The following is a 22,939-nucleotide window of genomic DNA, read 5'->3' as shown; positions in this document are numbered from 1 at the left end:
TGTATAAAGTGTATCTGAAATGTCTTAGTATTGACATACGTGAAGAGAGCCTCTGAGAATTACCCAGTACATTCACATGATGGAGTAGCTGATCAACAATATTGCAGAAGCATAAAATGATTTTCCTTTAGAAAGTAAAAAAACTCAATTTCAGCCAGGTTTTATGAATGAGGGAACATGGACAAATTAGTTTCAAGTTTTTCTCTTTCTTTAAGATAAGCTAGGTTAACTTACTTGGAAAAAAGAATTTTGTTAACATCAAAAGTGGGTAAGTTTAATTAAGGTCATAAGAGGTGAAAATTTAGTTTAGAATAAAATACTGAGTCTTAGACTGGAAACTTAGATGTTCCCAAAATTTAAATCTTCTACTCAGTTTAAATGAGCAGAAATTTAGATATTTCTGAGTAGAAACTTAGATGTTTCCAAAGTTTTAATCTTCGACTCGGAAGTTGGAGAATGAAATCATGGCAACTAGGGCAACTTGAGACCTGTGGGCCTCACATGGTAGCTTTAATACTTTAGAAATCCTTTGTTTATAAATTTTTTATTTTCTTCAGAATTTTTATCCCTTTTTTGATTGGGTCCAACCTGGAAGTTTCCAGGAAGGGAAAAAGCCCTTGGAAACACCCCCGTGGTGGTTGTTTTAAGGGTCAGCAGGCACAGAGCAATACTGGCTACCACGTCGGCCACGCAAGCAGACGCAGCAGCACGTATCACACATCTGGCCTCTCTGTCCTCAAAAGTATCCCAGAACAGAGCCCATCAATACAGTTAGTAATGCATCTGGTTTCTGAAAATCCTACCCTAACTTTCACTTCGGTTAGCTTAGCCCTCAATTAAATTTTCAAGTTTGAAAATCCCAAATTTTGTGGGCTTTTCTTTTTCAGCAAATTTTTTGGTGACCACGTTTGAAACTGATACAGGCCTGGCATGGAGTGGATGTGTCTGATGGAAGTGAAAACTTTGTGAGGCTCAATATTATCCTTTTAGGGCAAGTGTAAGACTCACTGAATTCATCTGGAAATGAACTGGAACCAAGGTCTACCATATTGGTTCCTTTCTGTGAGTACTTTCATAACATTTGCTTTGGTCACTGTAGATCCTACAGGAAAAGTGGCGAGTGTCCAAGAATGATGGGCTTCTGGTAACCACCAAGTACACGTGAAGGAGAGAGATTAAATACTAAATACATATATATATAGATATAGATATATATGTCTGTATGTCTATTTATCTATACACACACACATATACATACTCATGTAGGTCGCTTAAAACGTAAGTTGAACTTACTCTACATTCTTTGTCCAGTCGGGAGGGTTACTCATTGTCATAAACACACAGTTCGTCAAAATAGTGCACATAATTAGCATGCTGAATAATGTAGGTCATTGTTAAGGAACACACAAAAGAAAACCCAAATCCATGTATCATATTACATAAAACTAACATTGAAAAGCTCAACCTGCAGTTTGGCCAGGACTCAGGGACAAATACCCTATGGGCAAGTCATCTAATCTCTTTAAATTTCATTTTTATCATCCATAAAATTTGGATAATAATATCACCCTCACAGAGTAATTGTATAGATTAAGTGAGATAATGTATGAGAAAGCGTTATAAAAGTATAAAGTGCGGCTTTTGCTACTATTATTAAATCAATCTATTTACCTCCCAGAAGACTTTAGGGGGAAACCCGTGGGCACTTTGGAGTGGTACAGCTTTTGAGCAGAGAGCACTGACTTGAACTAATTTAGTTGATTAAAATAGTAAATTGTTGAGGAAGGCACATCCTTGCAGAATTGTAACTTCTTAAATACATGTGATACAATATAGTTGAATACATTAAAATTTATGTAGTTAAAGTACAGCATGGTGTTAAGGGTCGGGTTGCTCTATTTCAGCTGAGTTTGTAAACGTGTAGCAGCACTGGATAAGATTGAAAGTGAATATTCTTCAAGGCCATGACTTAACATGATGTGAATGTAATTAAAATTCAACATAAAGGTGATCTTAGCAACATAAAAATGACTTGGGCAAGTCACTCAGCCTCTCTGTGCCATGGAAGCTTCTTGTATCTCTACTGAATTTTATGTAGTGAAGCTAATCAGGTATGGAACTCATAGTTTGAGGTACAGATTAAATGGGTTAATATATGTGAAGTACTTGGAACAGGTCTGTATATTAGTAGACATGATCTAAGTGTTAGCTAAAACCAATGACTAACTATGACATAACAGAATTATGGAGCTGAAAGGGACCTTAAAAAACAACTGTTTAATCCCTGTATTTTAGAAATCAGAGAAATAATGCGTAAGATCTAAAGAAATTAGATAACTTGGCCACAAACTAAAACACAGGTTTATTACTTTCACATCCAATATTCTTTCCACTACAGTTTACTGCCAAAGCAAAAATTTTCCGTGTGTGAAAAAGAAAGTTTTCATCAAATGACCACATGATGGCACTAGGAACACAAACTAGGATGATGAAACCTCCATAAATGTAAAAACCCCGAACATATAAATTTTGTGTTTCAAATCTTTGATTTTTAATAATATCGTATTTATACCATAAGAAATCTCTTGCTATCAGTTTAGAAATAGAACGGATTTTTAGGTTTTAAAGTCTTTTTTCAAAAAATCAGGTAGTGTAAGTTTATGATAATTATAATAGTATTTCTATATTTATTATTGCCAAAGCTATCAAATGAGACATAATCAGAAGTGAAGGTTTTTGCCAATGAATATGAACAGATGAATTTAGTTGCAGAATCCTTTTTTAACACCAATGAGAATCTCAAAGCCAAATCCCTAAAGACCACTTGGAAATACAATCTTAGCGTCTTTCATTAACTTCCAAAGCCTTTACTAAGCAATCAGTTTTGCACAGCAGAGTCATAATTCAATGACTTAAATTTGAAATTAAGCCAATATTCCAGTACTTCCTCACAGATTTCATTAGGAAAGTTCAAAAACTAGCTAAATATTGGCCAAAGCCCCCTGATCTTCTCCCATGGAAAATATGCTTAAAGGTTAATTCTAAGGCACACTAAAATGCTTTGTATTATAGATAGCTCTATATTGGCTCTGGATGGAAATTTTTTGCTATTATATCATTATTCACTGCAAATTCTAGAAAATCAGAAACTTTGTACCATATCTTAAAAATAAATATGGCTATTTTACACTAGATTTGTAGGACTTGATACATATGTTTTTAGAAAGATATATATAATGTTAAAGACTTTGATGTATAATATATATTTGAAAGATATATATATAGTACATATATAATATTAAAGACTAAGTAAGTTTCAGTGACATCTATGTAATAAATTTTAAGAATAAGGCTTATATGACCAAAGAAAATACAAAATGAGGGTGATAAAACCACAGAATATGGACATTTCCCAAGTTAATTTTATATTTAGCTACAAAGCATTTATAGATTATGTACTAATAGCTGATATTGATCACATGAAAAGGATATGAATGTACCAAAATCTTAATAGCTATTTTCCTAAGAGGATTGAAGGGAGTTAAAATGTACAGGGCAGAAGTGGCACTGAACCGGAAGATGGCCTTCCCTTTATTCAATACTATAAAAGTCTGTAAGATAGGAACACATAGAAGTATAAAAGTATAAACCATTTAAACTCTATTACCCACCTTCTATCATTTGTCAAAATGAATTATTCCAATGTTGCAACTTCCGACGTGCACCATGAAGACAAACTGTTACTGGATCTCTTCTTAACTAGAGACAACATCCAATGGTATAACTCACCTTTGACTTGATACTTACCTGCAATTTTATCATATATAAGACAGTTAGCCAAGATAATTTATTTATTTTCTTAATATTTTAAATATCTGAGTTAAAGGAAAAAGTCTCAAATGGGTGCACGTATCATTTCATTCTACAGATCTTAGGACACTACATTCCTTTTACAGCGATTTCAGCTTTTCCATTTCAAATATCTTGAAAATTAATGCTCTGGAATGCAAAATCATTCAGTAAGACAAATAATATTTTTGAAATAAATATTCTTTTACCATTTCTGCTTATAAAATAAACATTATCACTCTATTTATAATAGGAAATAAAAACAGCCACCATCAAACCCAGTCTTGGGTTAAATGGATGTAATCCAATAATTGAGTTCTGGAGGCCAAGCTCCCTGGAGAGTATCTGTTGACCAGGAGTGCTAAACTCTGTATTGGGATTTCTGAGTTAGCTGACACACTGAATTCTAGTCCCAACTGGCTGCCTATTTCATGTAGTGCTTTCTTAGAGGAAAAGCTCAAAGCCCCTGCAGAATCTAGGATCCATGGATGTGAATGGAACTGGCATTCTAAAAATTAGACATATCTGAGCACAATTAGCAGTGTGTGGACAAAAACAAACAACAACAAAAAACAAAGCAGCAACATACAATTGTGTATCAAGGATTCTGACTCAGTGTTTCCTAAGACCTTTGTGTACATTCAGATTGGGGGGAGTGGAACCTATTTCTCTATGAAGAACATATATTAAGAAGGGAACTCCAAATCTTTTAAATTTAAACCCCATTCTCCAAAAATACTGTTTTTCTGACTGAGGACACATATCTGTGTAGATCACATTATGACATAGCAAGCATTAACCTTATGTTTACTTTCTACTAAAAATCTTTGACAAGGGTTTATTCTCTACATTTAGTCTGCAGGTCATTTATAGATTTCTCATTTCTTTTCTCCTCTACCTTCAGGGTTTTCTAAATTGAAATAGAGTAATTACTCCAAAACATTTACTGAGTTGCTGTTTGAAAATAGCACTTCCTCGCTGGTATATGTCAGAGTGCCCTAAATCAGGGCTGTGAAAATGGTCCCCCAACCAGTGCTGGTCTCCAAGTTGTTCCTGATCTGTGACAAGATTTGAGAGTAAGTATTTAGAAACTTGTAAGACAATTTGACAGACTAATTTTACATCTGTTGAATGTAATAATAAAAAGACAGGGTGTATTTTGCAGGTCTATTTTTCATTTCAACTTTCTGGAAATTAATTTTATTGTATTTTATAGAATAGCAACCACACCTTCACAACAGAGAGTTTGAGATGCATTGCTCTACATCTAACTTTGACTCCATATTTCCACTTTCATCTTTGATGGACTGTGGGTCCAGAGTACAAAGAAAACTGTGTCACAACGTCCATTTATAGGAGGGGAGAGTTTCACCTGTGCTTATTGGAGGAGCAATCACCCGTGTCTACTTAGTGCTCTTTTTCTCTGATTCATTCAGTGCCGCTGTCCCTAAATGGCATTGTGAGATCATCATAAAATGTGCACAGACTTCTGCAATGCAAATGCCTTTGCCCTAGGGAGTACACACATGCAAGGACACAGAAAGGCTCTGAGTGAGTTAAATCAGGACCGAATATGGCCCACCTTGTAAACCAACTGCCTATGCTTCCTTTCCCCAAAATTATGCTGAGTAAAACCTGATGGAAATATTGTGATCTGGGAGTGGGAGACCCAGTAAAAACATAATGTAGAATATATCTTTTTAAAATAAGAATTCCCTCATTTCAAATAACATTACAAGCCTAATTTTGGAAAAGAAGTTACAGTCCATGCGGGACCTAAATCATGGGCTGGAGGAAGAGGGGGATGAAGATGGTACTGATTGTCGCTCAGTGGATAAGAATGATAATCCAGCTCATCCTGAGGAGAGGAGACCACGTGCAGAAGAGACGACCTGTGTCTTCGGCTCTGTGGCCACCCTCCAGCCCAAACCATGAGCAGACCTAACAAAAAAAGAAGTAGAAGAGATGGAGGAAGAGGGTGATGAAACCAAAGGCAAAGCTGCAGAGGCCAAAAGAAAGGGTTGGAGAGAGAAAGAAATTCTGCCCTAAGGACCAAGAAGAAAAAGAAGCAAGACTCAGAAGCTGAACCAAGAGGAACCCAAAAAGGCAGGGCAAAGGGTCAGAACTCAGCAGGGTAAAGCTAACGAAAGCCACGGCACCCTGATGCTGATAAATAATTCTCAATCTAGAAGTCCTTTCACATAGGGGAATTAATATTTTGACACAAAAGTGAAAGGCAAAAGGACAAAATTCCCAATTGTTCAAGCCTTAGATGGAAACTTCTACTGCTTTTAGGGTATATTCTCTTTATTTATTTAAAAAATTCAAAGAATATATTTTAACTTCATATTTATAAGAAGTATGTGTACAGTGTGTAAGTGCTTACAATTAGAATGTATAATGGAATTAATGAGATTTTCCTGTACAGCAATATTTGTCCTCCTTTAATTTTTCACAAGCCATATAGATAGATAAGACATCCTTGATAGAGCTCCTGGGAAGCTGATGATAACACCGGCACTAAGGGACTATTTCAGAGGGTTTCTTCTGTGAGGACTTTGCTGTTCCCAGGTTGAAACATATATTTACATACAAACTACACAAATGTTGCTTTGAAGTGTTTATGGATTCATTTTAAACAGCTGAATTACAGAGCAGTCCAATATTAGAATCTTGACTCTGTTACCATTTTTATGTCAATAAGTTCCATTTAGAACTTCAAATTTGCTATTTGTAACTGATCTTCTATTTCCTCATCTACCTGTATCCATCCTCCTTATATTTACTTGCACAGAGAAGAAGCCAAACATTTAGTTTCTAAGTGTTGAGGATTAATGAAAGGATACTTGCCCCTAAAGACTCTCAAATACATGTTTCCCCAAATAATGGTATTGATAGTATTGAAGGGAGGAGAGAGTCAGAAGGGAACACTGTTTACTTACAAGTGGTCAAGTAACTCTAGAATTTTCAAACATACAGATATTTGCCTTCCTCATTTCACAGATAAGAAAGGGATCAAAAAGGAAAGAATTAAAAGACTAGCCAAGATGTTACTATTACCCCCACCCCATTTTTTTTTATTGTGGTAGAATACACATAAAATAAAATTTACCATCTTGTCCATTCTAAGTGTACAAGTTCAGTGTTGACTTTTTCAAAGAATGTACTGAATGGCTTATTAGAGGAAAGTATTTTAGCATCCTTTAAATCTAATTAGTTTAATACAAATTTCATTAACATAACTACTCAGGACAATTTTTATTGCATTACGTCACTTCAGTAGAAAAGAAAAACTTCAATATTGATGGTGGAGGAGAAACGGCTGGTATAGTAGTATCCAGCTTGAAACAGGCTTTTAATTTTTTTTACAGCCCAAGGCTGTAGGAAACTCATGAAATCATTTTAACCTGAGAATAACACTGTGCCTCAGAACCAATTTCAAAACAGCATTTTGACTGAATTAGAGATGAGATTCTATATATAAAAATATCACTTTTAAAGACACATTTGTAGGAATGTAACTCTCTTCACATACTAGATATTGATCAGGCTTGTCACTTATCTCTTCATGTATAGCTACCAAACTCAAGTAGCATTTATAAAGTCCCTATATGATAAGCTGTTAATATGTATGAGCGTGGTGGACACCTGGAAAGCAGCCTGGATCTAATTCTCAGCTCAATCGTTAATTCAATTGACTTCAATGCAGAAGATTTGTGTTAATTGTTTAGGACAATATTTGCAAAGCTCTGTGCTAAAGTTTATAGGGAAAACAAAGACCCCCAAGTAGTTTGGGGTAAATAGTAAGTTATGACCCCAAGAAGCTTGAAAACTAGTAAATGTTCAACTATCTATACTAACGGAAGAAAATCTAGAAGGGTAAGTGAAGGTTTACGTAGACTGGAGCTGCCCAATAGAAATATTACATGAACTACAAATCTAAGCCACATATGTGATTTTAAATATTCTAGTAGCCATGTTTAGAAAAAGAAAAAGAAGCAGATGAAATTAATTTGAATAATGTTTTCTTTAACCCAATCTATCCAATAAATTATCATTTGGGGATGAAGTCAGTATTAAAAATTATTGAGATAGTTTACATCCTCTTGTCATACCAACTGTACGTCTTCAGAGACTGAACTCACCACATTTCAAGTACATTTCAAGTACAATAGCCATACATGACTAATGTCCACTGAATTGGGCAGCGCAGACCTAGGTGTAAACCATTCATTGTACTGCCAGTTCATACTCTCTTCAGCAAGCCTTGCCAGGTAAAAGTCAATTCTAGCTTTAAAGGAAACAACAACAACGAAAACCCAAACAGGTAAACACCCCTGATAATCAAAGCTTAATAGTCTGGAAAGCAAATTAGAAAAACATAAGTAGGATTTGTTTTAACTTACGTATTTATTGAGTGCAGACTCTGGAGTTGGATGCCTCGCGCAAAATCTGGCTGTGCTGCCTTCCAGCACTGAGATCCTGGACAAGTTACTAACTTTTCTGTGACTTATTTGCCTCTTTTGAAAAATGGGAATAAGTACACTAAGTTCGCAGAGGTGTTGTGATTCCAATTCAGTAGGTCAGATTCTGATGCCTAGTATTCTGTACTTTTAATAAATAACTCAGGTGAGTCTGCAACAGGAGAGCTGTGAATCTGTTTTTATTAACAGTTCTCATGTTGTGTACCTGGAGTAAAATCCTTCCCCTTTATCTAACTTCATAGTCAATAAGGAAACAACTTAGGTTGTAATAGTTTGGTAGGATTGCTATTTATGAATCTGTACCCATTACTATTTAGTAGTCTTTTTTTGTCTCTGGGTTTTTAGAAAGTGTTTGCTTATTTTTTTTTACTCAGGATGGACACTGAATTTAACAAGCCATAGTTTTCCAGTTCCCTGGAAACTTTTCTTTTCTTTTCTTTCACTCTAGGGGTCTTGTTCCTTAAATAGTTTAAACCTAATGCTCAGCTTTGTGTTTATCTAAACATTAAATTGCCAAATCACAGGATTGACTCCAAATTTACTGCAATTTCACTGCTCTAAATGTACTGGCAAAAGCAAGAAATAACAGAGGAAGGTGAGCAATGATCATGAACAATAGAAAAATGCAGAATATACTATTGGTTGATTCCACTTATGCCTTAGTCTCAAAATTTAAAGAGGCAATTTTCTTTTTTTTCTTTTTTTTTTTAACATCTTTATTGGGGTATAATTACTTTACAATGGTGTGTTAGTTTCTGCTTTATAACAAAGTGAATCAGTTATACATATACATATGTTCCCATATCTCTTCCCTCTTGCTAAAGAGGCAATTTTCAACTTGTACTTACACTGTGATCCAAAAATGTGTTTGGAGGTCAATTGTTTGGAACTTTGAACATATTTTCCCAAAGAAAGGAGATACATACATATATATATATATATATATATATATATATATATATATATTTTACACATAGATTCAAAAACCTATGTAATTCTTAATTAAATAGAATTCTGTATAATGACAATGTGAAACTTCATCCCTGTGTATAAGCAAGTGTGACTCTGAAAATAGTAACAGACTTCTAAGCTGGGTTGCAAGGTATACCTCTCTCCCCTTGATGTTGCCTTGGCATTCAAACTAGGGAAATTCCCTGGCTCTATCTTCTGCCAGAAGTGGGGTCAACTTTTTCTAGCTCTAAGCTGCTGGCTCGAGAAGAGGTTCCATCGGGAAAAGGCAGAATGAGACCACATGGCAGGAGGAGGGATGCTGCAGAGCTTTGGGTGTAAAGAACTGCATAGACAAGAGATTCCGATTAGTACACATCTCTGGGGACATCTCTTGTTCTGGGCCAATTCCAAGGCATCTAATTCTTTTTTTTTTTTTTCCTGTGAGCTCTCTAAATGGTCTCACCTACTTCCTTGCCTATCTTTTTTTTAATAACCTGTGGATTCAGGCCAAGATTTTCCTCCTTTTCTGGCTCACTGGGAGATGGAAAGCTTTCTCACAGGTTCTCTACCTGACTCTGAAGTTAGTGTGCAATATTTTAAAAAATGTTTTCTCTCCCAATCTCATTCTGTCTTTCCCCTTAGATGCGGGATAATAAGCCTAAAGAACAACTTGTGGACTTGTGCCTCCTGTGGCCCACCAAGCATTAATATCCATCCCTCATCTAATTGCACAGGGGTCTTGTAGCCAGGGATCACAAACCAAAACGCCCCACAGAGGCTAGGCAGTGTGAGAGAGCTGCCAATTTTGGGCATGCAAATCAGTGATGCTAGATCTGATATAGTATGAGAAATCCTAAATATGCACGATTATACATGTGTGTGTGCAATCTTCTGATTTATAAATCTCAGACACTAGTTCAAAATTGTAAACAGTATTGCATGAGGCAAACAAAAATGTGTCTGGGGGCTCAAGGCCTTAGAGTTTTTTTATCTTTGCTTTAAGTTCATGCAAAAGAGAAAAAGTTGTACCCAGAAAAGAGTCTGTAAAATTGCTGGTCCCTAGGCTTTAGCTGGGTAGAACAGATGCAGTGGGGCCAGTACTGGAGAGTTCCCCAGCTGGGCTCCTATCAGCCAGGGTTACAGATGCTCTGCCTCTACCTCAGACAGAGAGAAAAAATTATAGCCAGAGGGTGAAATGATAAAATCTGGGGGTCAAATATTTCCCATCCCTGTTATCTTCAGCCCATAGCATGGGTGTGGTACACTATTATATGCTCAGCGAATTTTTCATTGACAGAAAAGGACTAATTGGCCCAGTTTTATTGCAGACTTTTCTGTGTGAGAACTTTGGGCAAACTCTTCCATGTCAATTTCTACATCTGAATGAAGATTATAACAATACTAACCTCAGGGTTGTTTAAAGGCTGAAATGAAACAAAATGAAATAAAACATGAGAATCCCCTTAATGAATTCAAAGTGCCATATACACTTAAGGATTAAAGGATTAAAAATGTGTGTCTCTCTGGTTCTCAAATATATACACATACAAACACTTGTGTACTTGAAAGCAACGCCAATTCTCACATTGGAACTTTGCCGTTCAGTTTCCTTCCTCCCAAATTTCATATTCAGAAAACAATGCCATCCATTTGTTCCCATCTGATAAGCATTACACCTCCAAAATAGATTCCGATCCCATCCATTATTGTCTTCATTGTCAAAAATCTAGACCAAGCCTCCATAAAGACTCCCAATTTGATCTTTAAAAATGTGAAATGGGGACTTGCGTGGTGGTGCAGTGGTTAAGAATCTGCCTGCCAACACAGGGGACACGGCTTCGAACCCTGGCTCGGGAAGATCCCACAGGCCGTGGAGCAACTAAGCCCATGTGCCACAACTACTGAGCCCACGTGCCACAACTACTGAGCCCGCGTGCCACAACTACTGAAGCCCGTGCACCTAGAGCCCGTGCTCCGCAACAAGAGAAGCCACTGCAATGAGAAGTCCATGCACCTCAATGAAGAGTAGCCCCCGCTCGCTGCAACTAGAGAAAGCGCAGGCGCAGCAACGAAGACCCAACACAGCCAAAAATAAATAAATAAATTTATTAAAAAAAAAAAAAAAGTGAAATGGACATTGTGACTTCTCTACCCAAAGTCTTCAGAGAATTCATTTTGCCCTTAGACTTCGAACTCCTTAAGATGTCCTAAAAGGAGCCTTGATCTAGCCCCAGGCCCACCTCCCCAATCACATCTTACTTGCCTTTTACTTACTACAGTCCTGCTATATTACATGTCTTCTTATGGGCTATTCCCTTTCCCTGGAAGGTTTCTCTCCCTTCTTCTTTCTACCCTTGAGATCCCAATATAAATGCCATTTCTTTACAGAGGCATACAATTTAAGTTTCCTGAATCTGTCCTCTTTGAAAAAAAGGTGCTTATCACCCTATTAGAATCTGGTGGGAAATGTACTTCTCTAATTATTTTAGAAGCTGATCCAGACCCCCTGAGTCTCAAAGATTTTAGTTTTTATAAAGGCAGGGGATGCCCCTGATTGAGCAGAAGTAGTAAAGCAACAAGTCAGGTTTGGGAAATACTGCCAGCCTAAGAGATGAGGAGTACAGATGGCAAAGTGGCATGAGTGGAGGGGCAGGAAAAGCAGTGACAGGCTTATTTAGAGTCTATCACTGACTTCTCTTCTCCACTGGTATCATTAGTGTGACAACTGCAAACCCAGAGTAGCATGGTGATGAGCCATGGAAGCTGACGGATCTGGTTTTAAATCTAGTCTCTGTTACTTAGTAGCTTTATGATCTTAGGAAAATTAACTTTATCTCAGTTTCATTATTTTATTTTATTTTATTTTTTTAGTCATCAATTTTATACACATCAGTATATACATGTCAATCCCAATAGCCCAATTCATCACACCACCAACCCCACCCCCCTGCGGCTTTCCCCCCTTGGTGTCCATACGTTTGTTCTCTATATCTGTGTCTCAATTTCTGCCCTGCAAACCAGTTCATCTGTACCATTTTCTAGGTTCCACATATATGCGTTAACATACGATATTTGTTTTTCTCTTTCTGACTTACTTCACTCTGTATGACAGTCTCTAGATGCATCTACATCTCTACAAATGACCCAATTTCGTTTCTTTTTATGGCTGAGTAATATTCCATTGTATATATGTACCACATCTTCTTTCATCATTTTAAAACAAAGAGAAGAATTATCTTGGAAGGACATGTCGGTTAAATAAGAACTGTAAATTTCCTAATGCACAGTGCATACGGCAGAGCTACTGTTTCTGCTTGCCTAGCTGACCTTCTTCAAAGTCTCCATCTCTTCCTTTTAGAGAAAACCTCTGCCTCATTGTCTGGCCATGTGGCTTGGATGGAGCTGACCCACCCCTTGGCAACACTGGTCAACATGTGATGCTGATCTGGCCAATGAGAGCATCACAAACCCTTGGTTACAGTGATTGGTTCAGAAGAGGCCATGTGACCTAATTAGACTGAATTTCAGGACTTGTGTAAGAAATTTTGAAGAAAAAGAGAGCTCTTTTTCTTGGGGTTACTAGGCTGTAGGATGTTAGTTTCATGCTACTGGTGGCTATTTCTATCATCTTGTGGGAAGAGCCAGCCTGTGAATGCAGCCAGCATAGGTGAAAGTAGAACCAAAAATGGAAAAGGACTGTGTCCTGATGATGTTGTTTTAGGTACTGGATCCTTTGATATTAAGACGAGATTTACCCCACACGTACATTTATTTGTTTGTTGCTTAGTTTGTTTTCAAAAGCTACTTTCTGTTGGTTTTCGGTCACTTTCACTTGAAGGGAAACTTATTAATATGACAGGTACTTAATAACTGCAATCATTATTTTACTACCATCCTCATCATTTTGGGATTGTTTCTGAGGCAGAGACAGGGAGGTGACAAAGAAGAAAGGGACTTAAGGAAGAAATAATGAATGGGTAAGAGAAAGATTTGGAAGTGAACTGTAGTGCCTTGCAAGTAAGGGAGAGCCTGGGTGACTGGTAATTCTAGAAGAGCTAATGATATACAAAGAAAAATCATAAATATGACAATTCATGGAATCCTGAGCTTTTACCATCTACTTTTCTGATTTTCTGTTAAACTCCTTTTTTTTTTTTTTTTTTTTGCGGTACGTGGGCCTCTCACTGTTGTGTCCTCTCCCATTGCGGAGCACAGGCTCCGGACGCGCAGGCTCAGCGGCCATAGCTCACGGGCCCAGCCGCTCCACGGCATGTGGGATCCTCCCAGACCAGGACACGAACCCGTGTCCCCTGCATCGGCAGGCAGACTCTCAACCACTGCACCACCAGGGAAGCCCTAAACTCCTTTTTCAAGAAAAACTCCCTAATCCCAATTAAAAACAAAACAAACAACTCTCCCTACCCCATGTAACAATTAAAAACTCCTGTGGAATGACAAACCAGGCATGAATTTAAAACCACAAGTTCCTGTATGATTCTTCGTGCAGCCCCAGTAAAGAGGGAGCATGCATCTCTTTAGAAGAGCTGATAAAAAGGGAGAATAAATTGTCTTTAAACATCGAAGAGACAATCAAGGAAAGAGCACATTTTTAAATGGATACATTTCTACATTCCAGAATTAACAAACATGCATTTTCACTACAGATCTAACACACCTCATTCTATTTCCAGTACCCTGTCACACTGTCAAAAGGATATTTTCTTCCATGGTACTAATGAGTCATCTGTAATTTTAAGAGAACATGAGAAGGAAGAAGTTTTCTGTAATAAAGAGTGGGTGAAGAATTTGAATGTATAGCCAAATGGTGCAAAATCAGCCGAAGCTATGAAACGAAACTGTGAAAAAAAAAAAAATCCCATGAGGAAAAAAAGGTGTGTTCACAAGCTAAAATGTGCCTTGTCACAATGCTAAAGTAAATAAACAAACAAAAGGAACCCAACCTGGAATCATGTTCTGAAGACCACGGGACCAGAGCTAACATGGTATGGAAAATTCTGTGATTCTCCTCTGATAGCACTGTTATTTTATTCCTTAGTTCTTACCTTGGACTTCTGAAGGCTTAAAACATCTGAGGGTCTGGAAGTGCTTCCATGTACCGTGAGTGTTCATGAGACAGTTGCTACTATTTCTCGAGTTACTACCACAATATCACTGACCATGGATTAAATTATTTTAGCAATTTCAACAGAAAATTTGAACATTATATAATTTGTACATTTAAAGCTAGGGCAAAGAAGATAAAAATATGTGGGCATATGCCATCTGAAAATACACCATCAGCAGTGACATTTTCATAAGCTCACTGACACTGTAGAAGATCACAGAGAGCTTCACTGGGGTTTGTGTCCTTTCTATTGCTTACATGTAGATTCTTTATATATACACACCACTGTACTTTAACCTAAAACTTAACATAGATTCTGCCACCATTTTTTGTAATAGGCTTGCTTTGTTTATTCTATATATTTTTAAGAAAGAAACCAGAGACTTGGGATATACATACAAAGGACACATTAAGTATTGTACTTGAGTTTAAACTTAGGGGAGTCACTAGCCTGATTAATATCTGCATGTTACAATCCACTCAGGCAATAAAATGCACATCCCCAATATCAGTGATGGTGGGAAATTTCATCCTAAGAAGCATTTTCCCCAGTGACATTTCCATCATTAGACCCTTTATCTATGCTGGGAGTACTGTGCATGTCTACTGCATTGTTTAAAGAAGATCACCCTGCCATCCTCAGATACTCAAGTCACTAAAGTGAAATTGGTCATCAAGTAGAAAAAGGAAATATTCATCATTTTTAAAAGGTTATTATTTTTCTAAGGATTCCAGCTTCAATCAGAGGAAGCTAATTCAGAATTTAAGACTATTCCTCCATACTGAAATAATCCAATTATGAACAAAAATTTAAGACTAGAAAGAGTGTACACACAACCACAGAAAGTTACAAAACATGTAAGTGCAAAAGAAGGAAATTTCCAACACATAGCTCAATCATGTCCTAAGCATGCCATGTTAGTTTTTAAGGATTTCAGTACTGCAAAAAGTTTCACTTGTATTTCTGTTGAATGACTTACATTTGGAGACTTGCTGGATGTCAGCTCAATGTGAAAGCAATGGATGTGCCTCACCTTGGGGAAACCTCCTTCCTGATAACAATATTTCTCTTACCAGGTTGTGCTACTTACACTCTGTGATTTGTTCCAAAATACCAAAATATTTTTCCTTCCTCACACAATGTACATTTGAAGATAAGGACAGAAGATGTTAAAGGCAAGTTTGAATGTGAACCTAACAAAGTTTATAAGGGTTACTTCACCACAAGAATCTGACTGACTAGTCATTCCTTCAGGATTGGTCTTTTACCCTCAGTTTTAAGACCTTTCTTTTAACTATTTGGATGGGTTTGCATCATTTTGCTTTCCATCTGCCTTTATATCCTTTGTTATATCTCATTCATTATAAACCAATTGTGGATGGTTTTGTTTGGGGACACTCCCTCAAGATGACAACTTTTATCAGTCTAAAAACTCTTTAATTTAAAGGAAAAGATTAATTGGATGATCTCGTTTCTACTTGAAGAATAGCTGCCCTTGTCAACACGCATTAGTTTGGTCTTTCTCAATGTATGCATTTACTGTTTTATAGATAAGGACACAGCACAGGAGATGGGATGCTAGATTTCAGCCCTGTTTGATGAAGTGGTAGACTCTGGGTGGCTTTAATAATTTTTAGATGGTGGTTACTACTGGAGAGGTGGGAGCTGGATGTCTGGGAGTAGCAAAACGCCTGCTGAGCATGGAGCCCACTAACCCACTGTAATAGCAGCTCTAAATAGATTGGCTATGTCCAATGGCTATAAATAAAGTAACACACTTTAGTGTTAATGAATTTCTGGCTAGAACACATCAGAGTCATTATTTCAAAAATAGAACAATTTTAAATAAGTTAATATGTATGAATAGTTGGATTATCCACATTTTTACTTTTTTTATACAAATAAACCCCTCGTAGTCTGCTTAATTTGGGTTTTAGCTTTTCAGATATCATATTAAATTAATTTCCAAAGGAGTGATTTAATGACAAAATTCAATTTTTCTCATAATTTAAATGGAAGTTATGAAACAGATCATGGCTTACCTACTAAGATTTAATAATACAATGTTAAAAAGCAAAGTTAAACGAAAGATAATGAATCTATGAAAAATTATTAGTCTCTTCCTTCACAGTAAAATGGTCAAATCAGTTTTTAAAAAGGAAAAGTGTGTTACACTTAAGCTGGCTATATCCTGAAAAGTTTTTTTAAAAATCTGAACATTATGAGGTTTTTACCTCTGAAAGTTGTAGTAGTCAATGAGAATGTATTTACAAAACTGTCTCGAATCCAAATACTAAAATTCCAAACTTATGCACTGGATGAAAACTAACACGATAACTGTGCCAGCAACTAAAAGCATCCCTAAACGTTTTGGGGGTATTTTTAAGGCCCAAGTTCAACTAAAAGATCTCATTTGCTTAATTACAATATTTGTGCTGTACCTTTCCACCAAGAGTTCACAAATATATTATTCTAGGTGAAAAGGATAATAAAATATTGCAAATTAACTAGTCATAAATTTACTCTAAAATCAATACAATAATCTTTTTTGATTTTATCTTTTTCTACACTTTTCTTCTTGGTTTGGTGAAATCATGGTCATAATGAAAGGCTGGGTGCTTACTATTTTCATTTCAAGCATGGATATTCAAATATCATTTATATGTTCTTCAGAATACTATATTTTTGGTCATCCTTACCAATATCAATATATTTCCACCAAAAGATTAAATAATTTTTTAAACTATTGTTTGTATAGGAATGTCTTTTCCCAATGAAAAAAAGTGTCTTCAGGAAGTTAACTGATATATTATATATAACATAATATTTATATATAATATAGAAACTGAAAACCCTTGTGGCATCAAATTTTGTTCCATGAGAAATGAATACCAATATTTTTGAGGTCTTTATAATTTGTGATAATTTCAAGATTTTCAAGTACAGAAAACCCATAAATAGTAAATACAATCTTTGGGGAGATGTTTTTAATTTGTTAAATTAGCTGCCTACAACTTACATTTATTTTTAAGTATCTACTGTGCATTTGGGACAGCTCCATCTGTTATGATATAATCAATTTATTTGTCATGTATATGCATAAAACATGTGCAAATGTGTTTTATTTCCTAAACAGAAGGATACTTAGACTTTGTGCTAACTTGGCTTGTGTTGGTGCTATAACAGTCCAAAGTATACTGTAAGGCAATTAGCAGCAAAATATGCCTGATAAAACACACTCACTTTTTTATTGATATAGTACGGGTCCAGGTCCTCCAGCGGCTCTGACACCATCCCTGGAGGGATGTCTCCATAAATAAAAGGAAGGTTCTTTCCAGCTTCCAAGTCACTATTTGGCTTTGGGCCACGTTCGTCATCATCTTTCTTGTCTGGTTTGGGATTCTTAGCCTTTTCTTCTGCAATGCGTCTTTCAATAGCTGCAAGAGATTCTCTGGTGAAGAAGCTGAAGCTGTCAGGTCCTGGTGGTACAAGCACTGTTTGCTCCATTTTGTCATCCTGCACATTTTAATCACCATTTACTCTGCATATGAAAGTCCTAAAAAAAAAAAGAATACAGATATTTTAAGGAGATTAAGAGATCTTAAGATCTACAAACTCCTGTCATGAAATAAGAGCTAGAGGATTGAAATGTTCGTTTCCAATTAAATCCAAATGGAATTACTAAATATAAATTCTTTTTCTGTAGTAAGAACATTTAACTTGAGATCTTTAACATTACCCTTTTAACAAATTTTTAAGTATGCAAGACAGTATTGTCAACTATAGTCACGAAGTCGTACAGCAGCTCTCTAGAATTTATTCATCTTACATAACTGAAACTTTATGCCCAGTAAATAGCAACTCTCCATTTCCCCCTTCCCCAGCTTCTGGCAAACACCATTCTACTTTCTGCCTCTATGAGTTTGGCTTAACAAACATGTTTTCTATCTCGGGTTTGTTAAATGTCCCATGTTTATTAATTCTTGTGCTTTGCCGAGACAGGAACTGTGCCATAACTTAAGAAAGTAGTTCAAGTATAGCCTTAATTAAAGTACATTAGCTAAATACCACCCTGTCCCAAATGGGCTGTTCACTCTGTGAGCCACCCAGAAGATGAGGATGTACCCCACAGAGACCATGGTTAGCTCATCAACAGGCTGAAGTGGAAAGGGAGTTGTCTCTGAGAGGATATAAAATCCAACCCTCTAATCTGCACAAATGGCTCCTGGCCAAGCCGGTCAGAACAGTTTGCTGCGGCCAGACTTAATGACCAGTCAAATAGCCACTGCTGTCCTGATTGAGTCTTCATCTATTCTGAGATACAGACAATTGGAACTGTGACCTGTCACATCAACAGCCATGCTAGGGTTGGCTTACTTAAACACATACAGAAAGAGATGGTCCAAGGTTAGACAGATGCCATTTAGATGACTAAGAATGAGAGAAAGGTGAGGCTGGGAAGAAATTACTAGATTGGGCTGCAGGTGGGAGAAGATAGCTGTATGTGCAGGAGATAGCAGGATTCTCTAATTTCAGGAAAATAAAATAATCGGAAAGAAGACGGTTCCGTAAATCAAATAGGAACTGAGGTGTTTTCCTTCACTAAAGCAATAATGATATTCTTGCTGATTCTATAGTCCTATAGTGAGAAACATCTGAGGACCTGAGGCAAAACACTCGACTCTGTGTAGCAGTCAGACTTGATCTGATGCCCGAGGCCAAATCCCAAATGTATTGTTTTAAGGCATATTTAATATCAGCTCAAATTTCACAGATATTACTGAGCCAAAACTTCTCAGAGCCTAAGCTATCATTTGGCCACACGTTTTATTTGGACACTGCATTAACTCATTAAAGTCAGGAGGCTGGGACTTCCCTGGTGGCACAGTGGTTAAGAACCCGCCTGCCAATGCAGGGGACACGGGTTCGATGCCAGGTCTGGGAAGATCCCACGTTCTGTGGAGCAACTAAGCCTGCATGCCACAATTACTGAGCCTGTGCACCTAGAGGCCGTGCTCTGCAACAAGAGAAGCCACTGCAGTGAGAAGCCACTGCAATGAGAAGCCCATGCACTGCAACGAAGAGTAGTCCCCACTCACCACCACTAGAGAAAGCTGCGTAGCAATGAAGACCCAAAGCAGCCAATAATAATAATAATAAAGTCAGCAAGCTATGATACAGTTAATTGCAGCTTTGGTGTATATGAACTGCAATAATAAAACTGCTGCCATAACTATCTTTTGAGAGGTCTTATAGGGATCTCAAATTTCACTGAAGGAGATTCCCATTGCTGTGAGGTTTATGACCATATTTTTTAGGGGGTGACCAGAAACAAGGAGGGATGGAAGTCTAAATTTGTACTCTCCATCCATTAAGTGAACTAACGAAACTTTCAGAGGTTATTACAATCTACCTGCAATTCAGCTTAGGGCCTGGAAGAATAGAAAAATTAAATCAGTAAATTTAAATCAATGGAAAAAGAATATTTTGCCTTAAAATTTTACTGCTCCCATAAGGCATCAGAAAAATACTGGCATTTATTTATTTGGAAGTAAAAGTTTAGGGATAACAAGCATGGTGTATTTTCTAAGGGAAGTTTTATAACATCAATGTATGTATGGTTTTATTTTTAACTAATTAGTTTTTTGATAAAAAACATGTGTAAATGATATAAATTCAAAACATTTAAAAAAAACAGTGCAAATTTTCCTTTCCATGTTGTTCTCCAACAATCAATTCCTGGTCCAGCGGTAACCACAGTTATCTGTCTACATATATTTTTCCAGATATGTAATAGGTATGTGCCAATCACATGGGTGTATGTATGCTCACACATTTTCTGTTTAAAAACACATACATAGAATATCTTGCTATACAAACTTTTCTGCACCCTGCATTTTTCACTTAAAATATATATTAGAGTTCATTCCTTATCAGTTTTTATAGATTCAACTCTTTTTATCAGCTGCATGGTTTTCCATTTTTTGTACATACTATAATTTATTGAATCAATTACCTAGTTATGGGTATTCAGGTTGTTTTCAGTCTTTTGTTATTATAAATAAAGCTGCAATTAATATATTTTAAACACATACTTTCACATATATGTGAATATGTTTATGGTATCGATTTCTAAAGTTGGAATTTGTGCAAAAAGTGAATCTTTAATTTTGATATTATCACAAAATAACTCTCTCTGAAGGCTGAACCAATTGATTCTCCTGACAACGATGTAACACGGTGCCTGCTCATCTCCATCCTCACCACATAATGTGTTATCATACTTTCAATACGTTCAACCTGACTGAGGCAAAAATGGGGTCATATAATTGTTTTAATTTGCATTTGTCTTAAAATGAGAAAAGATGAACTTATATGAACTTATATGAGCATATGTTTAAGAGCTATATTTTCTTTTCTGTGACTGCCTAGTTAAATAACGGTCCATGTTTTCATTTTCATTTTCTTTTCCTTTTTAATCTATAGCACCTTTTAAGTACAACATGAACCATTTAATTTCGGGATATGGGGGCTTTTAAAAAACATACAGTGTATGTATTTTGACTTTATGGTATTTTATGCTACAGATTAAAAACATTTTAATTAAAAAATGTTTAATGTTATGTGATGATCAAACTCTAATTCTTCTTTGGTTTCTAGATTTTGTGTCATGCTCAGGAAAGCATCCATGTCCCTCTGGAAGTGTGGAAGGACATATCATATATCATGTTTTCTTCTTGAATTTTTGTCATTTTTATGGCTTAGTTTTATAAATTTAAATCTTTGATCTATTTGGAATTTGTTTCTATCTGGAGTGAGGTAGAGATCCATTTTTTCTAGTTGTCCCAACATTAATTACTGAATAAGCTAACTTCTCCACTAATGCACTATTTATATTTATTTATATATATATATATATATATAAAACCCCCAAAGTCAACAACAAACTTTACAAGCCCTAGATATATTTTCATTAAAGTTAAGAAAAAAATCAACACTATACAAACCAATCCAATTAGATGTGAGAAACAATTATACTATTTAATAAGGATGAAGGAAGTAAAATACAGTTACTTGCATATTATATGATTGTATGCCTAGAAAAATCAATAGAAACATATGAAAAATTCCTAAAAGTGGTGAAAGAATTGAGGTGTCTGAGTTCAAAGGTAACATAAAAAACTCAATAGATTTTCTTTATAGGAAGAACACAAGTTTAAAAATACAATGGAAGAAACTAGAAGCTTTCCCACTCAGATTAGAAACAAGGCAAGGATGTCCCCTCTCACCACTTTTCAACATCATACTGGAAGTCCTAGTTAATGCAATAAGCCAATAAAAGGAAGTAAAAGGTATACAGATTGAGAAGAGAGAAATAAAAATGTCTTTGTTTGATTATCACACAATTGTCTATATAGAAAAATCCAAAAGAATTAACAAAAGAACTCCTAGAACTAATAAGCAATTATAGCATGGTTGCAGGATAGAAGGTTAATATACAAAAGTCAATCGCTTTCCTATATACCAGCAATGAACAAGTGGAATTAGAAATTAAAAACACAAAACCATTCAGATTAGCACTCCCCTCAAAGAAATACTTAGGTATAAATTTAACAGATTACGTTCAAGGTCTAGATGAGCAAAATTATAAAACTGGTCAAAGAAATCAAAGTACTAACTAAATAAATGGAGATATTCCTGTTCATAAGTAGAAAGATTCAATATTATAAAGATGTCAATTCTTCCCAAATTGATCTCTATTTGTCCATTGATCTACTGATCAAAGAAATCTCAATCAAATTATTTTGTGGATACTGACAAACTGTTTCGCAAATTTATATGGAGAAGCAAAAGACCCAAAATAGACAATAAAATAGTGAAGAAGAATAAAAATGTTGGATAATTGACAGTATCTGACTTCAAGAAGATACAGCAATCAAGAAAGTGTGGTATTGGTTAAAGAACAGACAAATAGATCAACAGAACAGAACAGAAAGCCCAGAAACAGACCAACATGAATACAGTCAACTGATCTTTGATAAAGGAGCAAAGGCAATACAATGGAGCAAAGATAATTATTTCCAACAAATGATGCTGGAACAACTGGACATCCACATACAAAAAAAAAAAATGAATCTAGACACAGACCATATACCTTTCACAAAAATTAGCCTAAAATGGATCACAGACCTAAATGTAAAATGCAAAACTATACAATGCCTAGAAGATAACATAGAAGAAAAAGTAGATAATCTTGGGCAAGGTAATGACTTTTTAAATAAACACAAAAAGCATGATCTACGAAAGAAATAATTGATAAGCTGTACTTCATTAGAATTAAAAACTTCTTCTCTATGAAAGACAATATCAAGAAAATGAGAAGACAAGCCACAGGCTGGGAGAAAATATCTGCAAAAGACAAAAGCTGATAAAGGACTGTTATCCACAATATACAAAGAACTCTTAAAACTCAACAATAACAAGCAACTTAATTAAAAAATAGGTCAAAGGCCTTAACCAACACCTCAC

The 22,939-nt window shown here is 36.0% G+C and overlaps 1 protein-coding gene across 4 annotated transcripts in view; it reads right to left on the bottom strand.

Annotated features, from left to right (window-relative positions):
- Positions 1-22,939, bottom strand: part of LOC137226572 (sodium channel protein type 1 subunit alpha) — a 164,603-nt gene that overhangs the window by 78,346 nt on the left and 63,318 nt on the right. For all 4 annotated transcript variants that reach the window (XM_067741673.1, XM_067741672.1, XM_067741675.1 and 1 more), the window contains exons 2-4: positions 17,654-17,966; positions 3,494-3,611; positions 1,294-1,384 (exon numbers count right to left, since the gene is read on the bottom strand). In XM_067741673.1, coding sequence (XP_067597774.1) covers positions 1,294-1,384; positions 3,494-3,611; positions 17,654-17,917 — 473 coding nt within the window. In that variant the 5' untranslated portion in view covers positions 17,918-17,966. The remainder of the gene's footprint in view (positions 1-1,293; positions 1,385-3,493; positions 3,612-17,653; positions 17,967-22,939) is intronic.

This window comes from Pseudorca crassidens, chromosome 6, assembly GCF_039906515.1.
Source record: "Pseudorca crassidens isolate mPseCra1 chromosome 6, mPseCra1.hap1, whole genome shotgun sequence".
Classification (NCBI taxonomy): Eukaryota; Metazoa; Chordata; class Mammalia; order Artiodactyla; family Delphinidae; genus Pseudorca; species Pseudorca crassidens.
The sequence above is the reverse complement of the archived record's forward strand: the minus strand, read 5'-3'. Positions and strand labels throughout refer to the sequence as shown.